This window comes from Penicillium verhagenii (assembly GCF_028828195.1).
Source record: "Penicillium verhagenii strain IBT 33310 chromosome Unknown utg000011l_segment0_segment0, whole genome shotgun sequence".
Taxonomy (NCBI): domain Eukaryota; kingdom Fungi; phylum Ascomycota; class Eurotiomycetes; order Eurotiales; family Aspergillaceae; genus Penicillium; species Penicillium verhagenii.
In genome coordinates, this window is record NW_026643175.1 from 251733 (window position 1) to 265892 (window position 14160).

The following is a 14160-nucleotide window of genomic DNA, read 5'->3' on the forward strand; positions in this document are numbered from 1 at the left end:
AGAGGCTTAAAGGACAAGTAAATGTAAAGTTGAAACTGGATAAATTGAAAGAAAATCAATGCTGTAATTGATTCAGATCCTCTCTCCCCTTAACCCAATCTCCCCATGCTAAGGGTGAGACACGCTGTCCGTTCCCCACCACTACAGAACCCACTCCGTATAAGTAGCCATCATTCTCGCGTAATCTTGTGTTCCACTATGAGTTAAAGCTATTTCCAGCTTGTCCTTGGGGCCGATTGTAACCTGGCACAGCGCCAATCGTATCGGCTCCGGAGAATTGAAAAAAAAAAAAGCATTTGTTTACTCCGTAGATAGATAGAATTCGCCCCAAAGAGGGGAAATCGTCCAAAGCGATATGCAGCGTCCAGCCTTAATTAGGTTCATATACAACTTACCCGATCCGACCACTTCCGCTTTAATGTATAGATCAATGTGGTATCTATCTGGTACATAATACAATGTATCTAATTCCACAGTGCATATGCTTCAACCGCATGCCCGTATTCAGATGTTCGTTGTCCCTGTATGTACTCGGGTCCTCTCGCATGGATTGGATATACATTCCACTCTTAGTTACCAATACCTATGGAATGTTGCCTCTGAATGGCACCATCAACCCACCCAACAGGAATAAGAGAACAAACGACAATGACATGGTGCCCCACATTCCTCCGCACGGAAAATTGGAAACACCTGAATTTGAACTGGTACAGCTGATGCACCAGACCTGACCAGGATTACAATCGAATCGGCATGGGAGGTAGATTCATCTGGACATGTATATTCATCTGGACCGTCCTGTGGAACATCATCGTCGTTCATTACCCACTCGGCAGGGGGTTCTCGCCACTAGAGCACTGTCAAGAGCCATGGATAGACCTGGCCAAGCATGGCCATTTTGTGTTTTTGGGTTTGAAGTTGGTTCCGCTGGTGTAATCTCAGGGCCATTTCCCCAGGGCATTGCGCAAACTCTTGGCCATGGTTTCATCTTTGGGCCCCCCTGCCGACGTATTCCAGCCACGCATTCAGCTGAACCGGGTTAACGAAAAAAAGGCGCTATATAATAGTTGCTGCATGCCGATCAATAGTGTGTGGCCTGCGAGGACGGGTAATATCACCGGTGCATAAGGTTGACAAACAAACAAAGAGAAAAAGCAATTCGATAGAAATCGGATAAGGCAAAAAAGAAAAAAAGAGGCATCAACAACCGAGAAATAAGCTCGGCCAGACGGTCCATGGACAGGAACACGTCATTAGGCTCGTTATGCAGGGCGTTCAGCCCCAGGTCCACCTTTTACGACGTGGAAGTTTGCTCGCATTTGGATAACAGACCTTCATTTTGACAATCTGTCGAGCGTTTTGGCTCATATAACCAAAAGTCTCTGCAACCTACATCAATTGGTAAGATGGCCGAGTTGGTCTAAGGCGCCAGGTTAAGGTCCACCTTGACATCATTTCCTGGTCTACGTTTGTAGGCGTGGGTTCAAATCCCACTCTTATCATTTCTTTTTGTCTTTTTCATATTTTTGTCTTAGTCAAATCACTGCTTTTTTTTCTCATTGTCTCCGTTTAACCTTAGACAAGATTGGCATTGTATCTTGTCTATGTCAATCAATCAGACAATGGGGATTTTATACTTCCATAACTCTCCCTATGCAACCCTGCATTCTCCCAAGACTACCAAAGATATGTACCATATGGATGAATAGTTGTGTCCTCCAACATTGAATAAAGATAACATTTGAATCATAATTTTGACAATTCAAATCAATGATGCTCCTTAAATAGAGCCCTTCCAAGTGTTTCATAGTTATGTATCTTAGTTTATGCTTAATTCGGCAGTACCAGTCGCCGGCATCGGAGCACCCCTCTGTCTATTGACATTATTGTAGTAATTATTAACTAGCGTTTGCATGGTGAGCTAGAAACACTACTAGTAGTTGGTAAATTCCCTGGCGCAAGTATAGTCGGACTAGTCTCATAGATCAATCGATAATCTTGGAATCGAGTTTTCACCTGGGCCTTCAAACCTTGGGAACTTAACCTGTTATCAGATGAAGTGGGATCAATTGAGCCATTGTTTACGTGGCTCGCAATATTGATCACTTCCAAGACGTCAATGTGGCGATCCCATTCCTTACACACATGATGAATTAGACTTAAGAAGTCGTGGAATGCGTATGGCATTATATACTACATATGTTGAGAGTCGTCACAATCCATACCTACGGGAATCCCCCAAGGCTGTCGCACCCTATCCAAGGGCACACGAGCACCTGGCATGATGTCCCAGGGTTGTTTGCTTCAGCTCGAGGACCAACATGAAGCAGATTGAAACAGATCTCCAGGAGAATCACATCCAGAACAAGATAAAAAGAAGTTGAACATTTCACGGGCGGTCTAATTTACAAGCTTCAGGACCCAAGAGGCGGCCAATTTAGTCACGCCACAGGCATGCACGACCGTATCTCCATAATTCCCCAGACCTGACCAAATGAAAGAAAGGGAAATTTAGTGGGCAGCGGCAGCCTCCTCCTCCTCCTCAACGAACCAGCTCTCCTCGACGGGGGCGGCCTCACCAGCGGCGGCCTGGCCCTCAACCTCGACGACAGACTGCTCGTAGGCGGACAGCTCACTGGCAAGGTTGGCCTCCTCGGGGGAAGCGGGGGCCTTGGGGAGAGCGAACTTCTGGACGTGGGCATCGGCGTCGCCGGCCTTGATGGGGGTGGGCTTGTAGGCCTTGAGCTCACGGAGGTACAAGTCCTGGACGGGGTCGGCTGGAAGGGGTGAAGTTAGTCAAGGGAACAGGCGAGATCGAGTATCGAGCTGAGAGTAGGTCGCGTGAGCTCTCGGAGGGTTCAAGGGCCGATACATACCGCGGCGGACAGCGGAGGTCATGAAGGTGCGAGCGACCGGGACCTGTTGCCGAGCGGCACGGGTGAAGAGAGAGCGCTGGTTCGGGATCGCGTTAGCTTGTTGGTTAGAAATCACCATCAATATGAACCTACCGAAGCCCGGAGAGTCTGAGACATCATCTTGACGACGGGGGTAGTCGGTAGACGTAGAGTGAGGGGATTCTCGAGAGGAAGGAGATCTGAGCCGTCGTTCCGGTGCAGTGAAGTTCGAAACGACTTCTGTTCGGAAGTAAATGCTTGGCGCTGAGTCAGTATCACGTGATACTCCGGATTGTTCTCAACCGTGCCTCCATCTCTCACTTCACTCGAGGTTCGATTTCACTCTCATCTCTCCCCCGCCCCTCGTTTCACCCCCAACCTCAGCTTGTCTCCGGAACTCGACTCTCCTGCTCTTTACACTCCTGCAGCCGACCGGTTCGCCGACCCCTTTCGTGAGCTCGCTCTTACGGAGACCTTGATTGGTTCCTTGTGGTCGAACAAGCTCAGGCATCGAGGCTCTCTGAATCTCTTTCTCTACTCTCAAAGAAAGTGCAGACTAGTGAAAGATTTCTCACTACTGGGGGGTGATCTGATTCGTGTGCGTCTCCATATCTGAAAGGTAATGACAGCCTCGAAGACTCGGGAAAGTCGGTGGTGTCGCAACTTGGATATCCATCCAGATGGCGGTGACACTATCCCTTGGCTTGTCGTCGTAGGATTCATGCTGGATACGACTGGGCTAACATGAATACCTGGGTAGTGGTGCACGCAAACCGAGGAGATAGCTTCTACCTTCTTCTACTCGTGGCACAGCCGCCAAGGTGTATTCGCCACTTTTCCTTCGTTACTACAATCGCAAATACAACATTCCCATCAGTGCGAAAAGAATCGCCAAGAGGCAGAAATCCCGTTTCGAGCAAATTCGGCAAGCAAAGAAGATGGCCACTCTAGGTATGGCAGCCGAAGCGGCGGCGACGACCCCGTGGAAGAAGAATCTCTCTGCAACCCTCTGCTGCCCTGAATGCAAGGAAGTGCCTCCCAACCTGGAATTCCCAGACTCCCATGAAACCGTCTGTGGCTCCTGCGGCTTGGTTCTTGCCGATCGCGAAATCGATATGCACTCCGAGTGGCGAACCTTCTCGAACGATGATCAGAATAATGACGATCCGTCCCGTGTTGGAGATGCCCCAAACAGCCTTCTGAACGGAGCTCAGCTGGAGACTACCATCGCCAGTGGAGCTACTGGTCGTTCCCGCGATCTTTACCGTGCTCAGAACAAGCAGTCGAATGAGAAGTCCAACAAGGCGCTGCTGGCTGCATACAAGGAGATCGGTGCTCTCTGCGACGGTTTCAACATCCAGAAGAACGTTGCAGATACAGCCAAGTATCTCTTCAAAGTTGTGGACGATGCAAAGGCCTTCAAGGGTAAATCCCAGGAAGTGATTATTGCTGGTTGTATCTTCATCGCGTGCCGTCAGTGCAAGGTCCCCCGAACCTTCACTGAGATCTTCGCTGTGACCAAGGTCACTCGCAAGGAGATTGGCCGCATCTACAAGTCTCTTGAAAAGTTCTTCACAACTCAGAACATTGAGCGCAACAAGGCTTCTGGCGGTGCTGGAGATTCGACTGATAACTACACGGCTACTACCTCGACTAAACCTAGCGACCTCTGCAACCGTTTCTGCAACCTGCTCGATCTTCCATACTCTGTCACCAGCGTCTCTGCTTCGCTTTCTGACCGTGTCACAGCCATGGGTGACCTTGCTGGTCGTTCTCCCCTGTCCATCGTGGCTGCCTGTATCTACATGGCTTCGTACCTTATGGGTCACAGCAAGTCTGCCAAGGAGATCTCTCTGGTTGCCCACGTTAGTGACGGAACCATTCGAGGCGCCTACAAGCAGCTGTATGCTGAGCGTGAGCGTTTGGTTGACAAAGAATGGATCAAGGACGGCAGGGGTGATATGTCTAAGCTCCCTGTGAGCTAAATCTACCCAGTTCTTAACTATGATTCTGTGCAGTTTTTCTTACACATATCGTTATCTTGATGATCTGTGGCTTTTTACATATCTATCGGTTCCTATTGGTCTTTTTTCCCGACTTTGAAAAAAGAAAATGTGAAAAAAAAGGTTCTTTGTCTGATGCAATACCCCGGAATTTACGATTTCCAGTTCAAAAATGTTTTTTTTTTGCCGATAGTCTGCGATGCCATGCATGTATTATATCGGCAGTCAGCTAAACCAGATCTTACAATATCATTATCATTTATTGTTATTTCATTCAACATCAAGTTGCGTTCCTCGCCTCCCGTGCTCCTTTCTGTTCTGTAGAACATTTCTTTATTAGGTTGTATTGACTCGGTATGGAGTAAGAAGTTCTGTGTATAGTCGGATTTGTAGAGTGGTGCTACCCAACTCTCATCAAAATTCGGTCTACTCGGCTATATACTCTAATTAAAAAATACTAAACATTACCTGATTATACTGGACCTTAAGCCATTCAACGCACTAGTGCTAAATGACGGGTGGGACAGCCTCCAAATCAACCAAGTGGCATTCTAATAAAATGCCATAATGGAGTAGATTCATGATCTGGTGATTCAATCAATCACTTATTAAAACAACACGCAACAATAGGTTGAGCAGGTTCGGGTGGGATAAATAGGGTTAGCAGGATGCGTATGTGATACGTCGTGGAAATGCACTTCCACTCGTATTGCCCATATTCAGATCATCAACAGCTCAAGAAGAAATAGGAAATGCAAACAAAGAAGACAAGTCAAGAAAATAGAAGATGGGAAAGTCATAGCAGGTCAGATACTAAGATGACGATACCACGTCATGAAAGTCGCCATCCGATGCCTTCTTGCTATCGGCCTCTGCGGTCATATCCTCAAGGGCGTCGTCCAACTTGAGGGAGACCGCTTCTTCAGCAGGAGCTTGAGCAGATTCGGGCAGGACTGCCTCTTGTTTTGATTCTGGCTCTGGCTCGTCTTGCTGAGTTGGGGGCTCGATAACGGGAGAGGAAATCTGCTCTGGCACTGGCTCTGCCGTGGAAGTCTGTTCAACTTCAGTGGCTGCGTCTTTGTTATTGGAAGAAAGTTCAACCGCGGCGATGGGAGACTCCGGAGTGGGGTCAACGGGTTCACCAGCAATATTCTTCGCGATCTCCGGGGCGACGATAGGTTCCGATTGAATTGATTTCTCTGGCAACTGAGTGTCAATTTTCTCGTCACCAACAAGCAGGTTTCCATCCTCGCAAACCTGCCAGACATTCCATGTTTCTGTAATCTTGATCTCTGGAATAGTCGGCAGTCGGGCATTGGCATTCTCGGCCGCTGGCTTGCGCCGGGCAGGACCACGAGCTCTGCCCTTACGGGCATCACTCAGTGGCTGCTTCTCAACTGGTGGTTCTGGCTCCTTCTCTTGTGGCTTGGGTTGTTGCGGGCCAAGCTGAAGACGGGAGTTCAAATCTGTCAGGAATCCTGCCTTAAGAGCTGCGATCTTGCTGCCGCCGGGACGAGCTGGCACTGCGGGCTTTGCTTTGGGCATGGCTGGCCCTTCAACTGCAGCTTCTCTAGTTTCTGAGCTCGCCGGTGCCTGGGGGCTAGGTTTCGCGGGGCGAACCGCTATTTGAGGTTTCGGGCGGCCAGGAATCACTGGCGGCTGGCGTTTCTCCGTGGGTGACGTAGACTGAGGCTGTCTCTGCGGGCGAGCAGGGATAGAGGGTCTAACAGGCTCTTCTGGGCTCTTGATCTCATCGTCTGCAGGCTCAACAGTAGTCACTAGTTGCTGACTGTCGGGTACATCCTCCCAAATATCTCGACTTGGGAACCGCTGCTTAATAGCATCGGGGCGCTTCGGGGCCTTGGGGCTTTCGCGGGCGCTTTCACCCTCGAGGATATGACTGGCTACTTGGTGGGAATTTATCTTTGAGTTTTGCATTCTCCGAACTGCCTCTTGTTCGGGTGTTTCGAAGGCCCCCGCAGAGTCACTTCTCGGAAGATCAGGTGTGTTGACAGTAGCATGGAGTTGCAGGCTGTTCGGTGTATCTTCCCAGATATCTTGGCTCGGGAATCGGTGTTTAGATAACTCTGGGCGCTTTTTAAAGCGGTCTGCAGCCGAGACAGGGCGGTCCTTCTTGTTCTCGTCTTCTGGGAACAGCGGCTCGTATTCCTCGACATTTTCCAAAGGAGTGTGGTTATCATCATAAAGCTCACGCGAGTCAAATCGAGTCAACACGGGCGCTGCCTGGGCACTGGCCGATCTGCTGTTAGAACGGCTGTGCGACACGCTGGGCGTTCGGCTTCTGTACTCTTCGTCGAAGCTTCCTCTGGTGGGCGAAACAGCAGGGTGCAGGTATGCCGACCCAGGGCGCACTTCATCGGAAGCCAAAATAGGCTCATCTTCCTCCAATGCCTCTTCGACTGCTACCGTTGGTTCATCTAGCACTGGGGTAGGAGCAAATCCATCCGGGTGATGAAGAGGATGTTTCGGGTTATCAACGTGGATAATTTCATTATCAGCATAATTCCCGTGCGATCTGCTTCGGCCATGACGCAGCGGGGAGGCAGGCGCATTTTTCGGCTCGATTTCAGAGGCTGGGAAGCTAATTTGGCGCAGGGGAGATTCCACCACGGGTTGGGAATCAAGGCGAGAATCAGGTGGGGGAGATGACATCCGGTGCATATATTCATCGGAGGCAAGGTAGCCAACTTCTTCCTCGGGTGTTCCCAGAACATCGGGAGAAGTACCTAGTGTTTGATAACTGAGGTTAGTGTCTAGTTCAAGGGACATTTCACCCAATTTAGTACTTACCGGGTGTAGAGCCAGCTGGACCTCGAACAATCTTGTTCAGGTCGTCGCTGCTTAGAGCCCAATCAGGGCGAGGAGTACCCACACCGGGGCCATACTGTCCCTCCTCCTTCACGTATTCATCGGGGTGTTTTTCATACCAAGCCTTCTCAAACTTGTCACCATTCGGCACACCATGCCCATGCAGGCCATAACTACCTGGAGGTAATGAAGAATCCCGAGCACTACGAGAACGATGGTGGTTACGACCCGAGCGTTGAGAGCCTTGCTCTAAGTAGGGACTAGGCGAAGGTGCTTGGACATCACCGGCATTGGGATACATAGGTACCCGGAAACCATGTTCATCTCCGGGCTGCATGGAAAGTCTGCGATCGGAGGAAGCGGTAGACGACTCGGCCCGTGAGCCGCTTGCTCGGGAATGCAGCGATCGACTGGTCCGCTCCGGCTCTTCGATTGCGGGGGAGCTTTCGCTTTCCCGACCCAGGCCAGCAGCAGCAGCCTGGCGAGAGTCTGTGCGGGTGACCGCCTGCACTTTGGCCTTAGCACTTAACGTCGGCAAGGAAGGTCTCGGTGCATGAATCTTGAGGTCACTGCTAACGTTACGAGTCTCCGCTGGTGCCTGGTGATGACCTTCGGGCACGTTTCCAACATTTAGATCTGCATACTCTATCCCCTCTTCACCCAGGGAAGGTATTGTTACGCTCGGTGGACGCTGGGGAATATCGTTTGAAGTGGTCCGGCTCAGGCTCGGGCCACTCCATTCGTTGAAAGGAGATGGTGCATAACTGCTCCGCATCGGAGACATTGATCGGTCGATGCGGCGGTGAGCCGGACGTGGGGGGATACCAGGCATTTCTAAGGATGAACGTGGCTGTGGGGATCGAGAAGGCCTGGGAGGAATGGCCGGGGCAGTCTGGGAGGACATGATGAAGATCTTTTTGAAGCTGCCGGATTTCAGTAGTATCAGCTTGGGCTCGACTATACCCGAGGGCCACGTGTTTAGGGGGGTAATTTGGGCGTCTTTCAGTCTGCTTGTAATCCTTGCAGGCCAAGACTCGACAGTGGTTATTCTGTGGGGTCAACTGCCCGACAAGTGACGTCTATACATGCAGGATAGGTCCGGGCCCCTGGTCTATCCAGAAGAGGAGGGGATAGGGCGGGTAGCTGATAAGCAGATGCAGAGGTGATTTGCTTACCCAGATTGATCTGTCAGATATCAAGGATTGCCTATAGGCCAATTGACAGAATGCAAAACAAATCGGTGAATGTAGTGACTAGTGAAGGGACAAATCGAATCACAGAAGAGTTGGCGAAAGACAGGAAAGCAAGATGATGTATCCATATGTCTTCTTTCTGCCGTGACCCACCGAGAGCGCGCGTGACGTGCTCTGACCGCATCTCCAGTCCCCATACAGTGTACCAGAAATCAATTATTGAATATTACAGCAGCATTTACAGTATTGTTACATGTGTGGATGTTCAAGTTCTTTCATGACACTATAGAGTACTATACTATGGGAATAAAATTTGCATTTTGCAATTCTTGAATCACCCTACGAGATGTTTAATTCTCCATTCATTCTTCATTCTGAAACCATCCGAGTAATCTAGATTATTAGAATACCTCAAACTTGATGTCCTATCTGCGGCATTTTTCAAGCAAATGCCTCATGAAAGAGTGGAGAGTGGTTAGAATTGTTTAGGTTTGGGGGCAAATCATGCCTCGTGCAGCTTTTCTGGCGGTCTGTCTAGACTCGAGCCACTTTCTAAGTAGCGTCCTCAGTAGTACGGACTCCGGAGTACAAGGATATCTTTTTTTTTTCTTTCTCTCTATCTGTTCTTTCCCTTGCACTTTCGAGGCCATCAAGCCGATGCTTATTTTTGCCCAGAACATGGGCCCAATGTATATTAATAGCATATCTCTGAGACTGTGGCGGTGCTTCAAAGATGCTTTAACTAAATTTAAGGATAGCTCCAATTTTGATGATAAGGAGCACTTGGTATCGGTCTGGCCGATTATTTCTATGCGAGTTCATTGGTCTGTCCAACCGAGGCGGTGAGTGTGCGAACGGTTCTCCGCATTGCATCATCTAGCATGAAAGGCCCCCTCTTCCAATGCACATTGCTCAGAGGGCATATGTATATCAATTAAAAGGCAATTACTCCAGGCTAAGGTCTTTAAACGGTACGGTGTGTCCATATTGTTATTTTACCCGTTTGGATCTTCGATCTAGCTAGGAGAATCACACGATCAAGTTTGCTTGGGTTAAGCTCTAAGATCCACTCTCAGCCGTACCTAGCCTTACAGAAATTGCGACAAATACCGTCACGGTCCGGTATCATGCGAGGGCCTGGAACAAGACTATTCTGACGTGGTTCCTGGGTATGAATCAGGATGGTTGGAAGTATTCCAAGTTGGATTGAGGGGTCATGCGTCAGGTTGATACTTACTTGGATCTGTGTATACACGATTTGCGGGGGCGAGAATCTTACCGAGGGATTATCATGAACGTTACTATGTATTGACTGGAATAGTTAACTATGTGGCGCTGTAGTAGCATATTGTAATAGAGTGGGTGGGAATTAGAGTAGTTTGTGCGGGATAATCCAAAATTTCGAAGGTTGAACCCGTGGACCTGGCCTGGATGGATGGATGGATTCATCCATAAATGGACGCTGTGTAGACATCAGTAAATACATATAGTCAATTGCGCTGAATATATTTTGCCTGTAACCTTTTGTATAAAACCTGCAATCTCATGTCGCCTATGGTTTCAAAACCCACTGGAGATCGAAGATGCATTAGATTGCCCACTCCGGATAAGGTTGTGGGCGTGTAAGTCAACTTGTCTCAAGGATATGCCATATTCCTCGGAATTGATTGTCTAATAACAGCTCTCCGGGGTGATTTCCACGTGTTAAAATGAATCGATTCATTTATCGCCTGACTTGAGGAGGGTTCGTGGAGAAGGGGGAAAAAACAAAAAGAAGTGATAAGAGTGGGATTTGAACCCACGCCTACAAACGTAGACCAGGAAATGATGTCAAGGTGGACCTTAACCTGGCGCCTTAGACCAACTCGGCCATCTTACCAATTGATGTAAGTTGAAGAGATTTTTGGCTATATGACCTAATTATTACCTAGTACAAATTCCCAACCAAAGTTTTCATGGTTTCATGGACCAACTACAAACATTTGAACTAATCGTACCCAAGAAGACTCCTCAACCTCGGAAATAGTGTGCGCGTATGTACCAGTTGAGTATGCATGTGTACTAGTATGCTTTGGCCTCCTGGATACACAACTTTTAGTGCGCATTTATGGAAATGTATTTAATATATATTAATAATAGGTCTTCAAATTAATGTAAACACGGGTTACTCTCAACACGGGTCAGCCCCTCTGGCACTTGAGCAGAAAAAGAGGTCATGTGATTTTGAATGTATATACTAGTAGTTAGTAGTAACTACTAGTTACACATGTGCATAGTACCCTTTAACATTTGAAGAAAAAAGTCTATATAAATCATACATAGGTTCTAGTGTATAAACTATGCACTGGACTTAAGAATGAGCATGAGAATGAACATAAGAATAGACTTGAGAAGGGACTTAAGAAGGGATTTGAGAATAGACTTGAGGATAGACTTGGGAATATACTTGGGAATATACTTGGGAATAGACTTGAGAATAGACTTGAGAATAGACTTGAGAAGGGATTTGGGGCAGATCAAGACTCACTCATGCTCGCCACTCTCAAGTGCCTATAAGCCGGAAACCCTTGAAGTGGATCGATCACCCCATCTCTTGGAAACATAGTACTTGTCAGACTTGAGAGGGGTCAGGTAACCCCCTCTAGGTATATCTAGTGCTTGCTTCCTTCCTTCCTTCCTTTTCCCTTCTTCAAATGTTCTTCTCTCCACCCCCCCCCGAGAGAGATTGTCCATAGCCAATCCAGTTGCTTTTCTCTCTCCGTTCTTTCCTTTCCCTGAGCAGCGGCTGTATCCCTTCGCTGGCCACAAGTTTTGGCATCTTGGCCGCACCTTCCGTCTCATGCTCGCCACTCTTATAAGCCGGAAACCCCTGAAGTGGATCACCCCATCTCCTGGAAACGCAGTACTTTATTCTCTCAACTCTCGGAAATTATTCCCATATCATCAGCTCCTTTACATTTTTCCAAAATGCCGATTATCACTTTGGTCATTTCACTTCCAAGCGAAACTTCTATTACGACATCCCGAGTCACAACTGCAATGAGAACAGTCACAGCTACTACAACCCGAGGGGCAAAATCGGGCCTAGGGTACAATGTTGCTCCTGGATTTTGGGCTGTTATCATCATCATCATCACCCTTTTTATTCCTGGACTAGTTGCATGGGCAATCGATACTTGTGTGAACAAGCACGAAACTACAAAACCAGGGTAGGAAAAGAGTATAGCTTCAGCGGAGCATTCAAAAGCCCTTATGGAATCTCGTGAGAATATTGGCTAACATTTAAGTAGTGCTTTTCGAACACCAGGCAGACGTCTTGGTAGTGGTTCTGCAGCAAATTCGAATCCCATTCCTCCGATAGGCTATACATTAATCATAAACCCCGACACTAAGCTTGATGATTTGAATTTAAATCAGACCACCGAAGAAACATCCACCGTCGAGCCTCCTAGTTTTCCCACCCAGTTTTCAAAAGAAATTTCTCAAGTCGCCTAAGCTGGGGAACATGCGTAGTATAGTGGAGATGCTGAATAGAGGAGCGAGTACATAGGATCAACTGGTAGTTAAACATACTAGTATGCATATATTTTTGACCTTAAGGGCACATGTGGACAACCTCAGAAGAGAATAGATTTGAACATTGAAGGTTTAAATGTTGCCTATCACATCACGCTTGGGCAAAAAAACATACATACTAGGTACCTAGTACGTAGCACCAATGTAGGTATGGGCCGCGGAACATTGAACAACCAGTTGCCTTCCTCAGGTGCTTAACCTGCAGGGCTCAAGGAATAGGCGTGAAATATTTAGGTAGCACTCCGTGCCCGTCCACATGTGCAGGTACTATCAATCGATCTATCCATACGACCTCCAGGGCTAAGTCGTGCATTCAAAATGCCTCCCGAGGTCCCACCCGGTTCCCCCAACATTGAACCTCCAAACCCACATGTGCAGTGCCCAAAATGTGTGCAGAAAGTTGGAACATTAGAAACTTAGATAATCTATTCCAATGTCGGAATGACGGGATTTACGAGAAGCACATGCGCACAACTGAGATGCGTGGTGATTGTTGGAATGTTTTGTCCCAATTCTAATTAAGCGCAAATAATTAAGTCATAAAAGCCATCTGCAATGCAGAGCTGAACCGTACAAAAAGCATTCGGAATATGTCCGTGGCGAAAACTTCAAAGTGCGAAAGAGGAGGGCTCGCCCCAAACTGGAGACATACAAGTACAGGGCAAATAAACAGTAAGGTCATGACGCATTCCAATGCAAGTTGGCCAAGGGCCTTTTCGAGGATTTCGCATCGAGCATCTCATCATTTCACGCAGATCTTTGAATTTCCAAGAGTTGTGCTAGCACATATACACCCGGATTCAAAGTAACCAACGTGATACCAAGTTCGGAAGCCAAGCGCATTAAACGATCATTTGTACGACACCTTGACCACCCAGGGTCTTGCTGCCAACAAATTCCTGGTTCCTCAGACCCGCGAATGCGTAGAACAGCGCGGCGATAATGAGGACAACGGCCACAGCGATCAAGCTGGAAGCGCCTGTGCAAAGACTGGCCCACTGGATGCCGCTGAGAACGAGGTACATGGCAGCTCGCATCCAGTTTGTTGTGAAGCGACGGATGAAGGCATCGAATGTGGAGGAGGTGGGGCAGATGCGGAGGAGCCAGGGAACTTCAATGAAGAGGATCACAAAGGTCGAAGCACTGTCGCATGGTTAGTCGGAGAGGTTTCCAGCCGGAAAGAGATTCTAGGCTTACAGGGCAAGAACGGAGAAGATGATCCGAACGACGTGAACGGTGAAAATGTTGGCGATTCCAAGCGCCAGGCAAAGAATCATACCCAGCACACCGGTCCTATTTGAATGATGTTAGCTGTGGCGTTCGACACTTTGAACAGAGACGGAAAATCCGAGGCGGCGGCGAAATTGAGCGCCGGAGACCTTCCACTTTACAAGCGCATTTCTCTTTGACGACACTGGTTTTGAAGGGTTCGTCGGGCGACAAGAGGAATCGGGAGTACTAACCATTGTCCGTAAATGCCTAAAGAAGGGCGAGGTTAGCAGGGCTTAGGAATCCACTGGTAGCTGATCGGCATAGTCGCTCGATCAGCACGAGGATACATACTGAAGTTTCGTGAGCGGAACTCCTCGGCAAGCGTCATGATGGGTAGGAGAGTGGTAGCAGGTTAAAGCGATCAAAAAAGAAATACTTGAGATTGGAATCGCA

The 14160-nt window shown here is 48.3% G+C and overlaps 4 protein-coding genes across 4 annotated transcripts; 1 reads left to right on the top strand and 3 right to left on the bottom strand.

Moving 5' to 3' along the window:
• Nucleotides 1–2511: 2511 nt before the first annotated feature.
• Nucleotides 2512–3035, bottom strand: N7466_010491 (ATP synthase subunit H; the record flags this gene model as incomplete). The annotated part of the gene is made up of 3 exons (XM_057169880.1): nucleotides 2512–2777; nucleotides 2877–2952; nucleotides 3009–3035. 3 exons carry the CDS (start codon nucleotides 3033–3035, stop codon nucleotides 2512–2514), a joined length of 369 nt encoding a protein of 122 aa, XP_057016489.1.
• Nucleotides 3036–3832: 797 nt separating this feature from the next.
• N7466_010492 (transcription factor SUA7) lies at nucleotides 3833–4879 on the top strand (the record flags this gene model as incomplete). The annotated part of the gene is made up of 1 exon (XM_057169881.1): nucleotides 3833–4879. One exon carries the CDS (start codon nucleotides 3833–3835, stop codon nucleotides 4877–4879), a length of 1047 nt encoding a protein of 348 aa, XP_057016490.1.
• Nucleotides 4880–5710: 831 nt separating this feature from the next.
• Nucleotides 5711–8630, bottom strand: N7466_010493 (Aim21 family protein; the record flags this gene model as incomplete). Its single annotated transcript, XM_057169882.1, has 2 exons — nucleotides 5711–7644; nucleotides 7709–8630. 2 exons carry the CDS (start codon nucleotides 8628–8630, stop codon nucleotides 5711–5713), a joined length of 2856 nt encoding a protein of 951 aa, XP_057016491.1.
• A 4707-nt stretch (nucleotides 8631–13337) lies between these two features.
• On the bottom strand, nucleotides 13338–14095 carry N7466_010494 (Tvp18 family protein; the record flags this gene model as incomplete). The annotated part of the gene is made up of 4 exons (XM_057169883.1): nucleotides 13338–13638; nucleotides 13693–13788; nucleotides 13959–13974; nucleotides 14059–14095. 4 exons carry the CDS (start codon nucleotides 14093–14095, stop codon nucleotides 13338–13340), a joined length of 450 nt encoding a protein of 149 aa, XP_057016492.1.
• Between the last annotated feature and the right edge of the window lie 65 nt (nucleotides 14096–14160).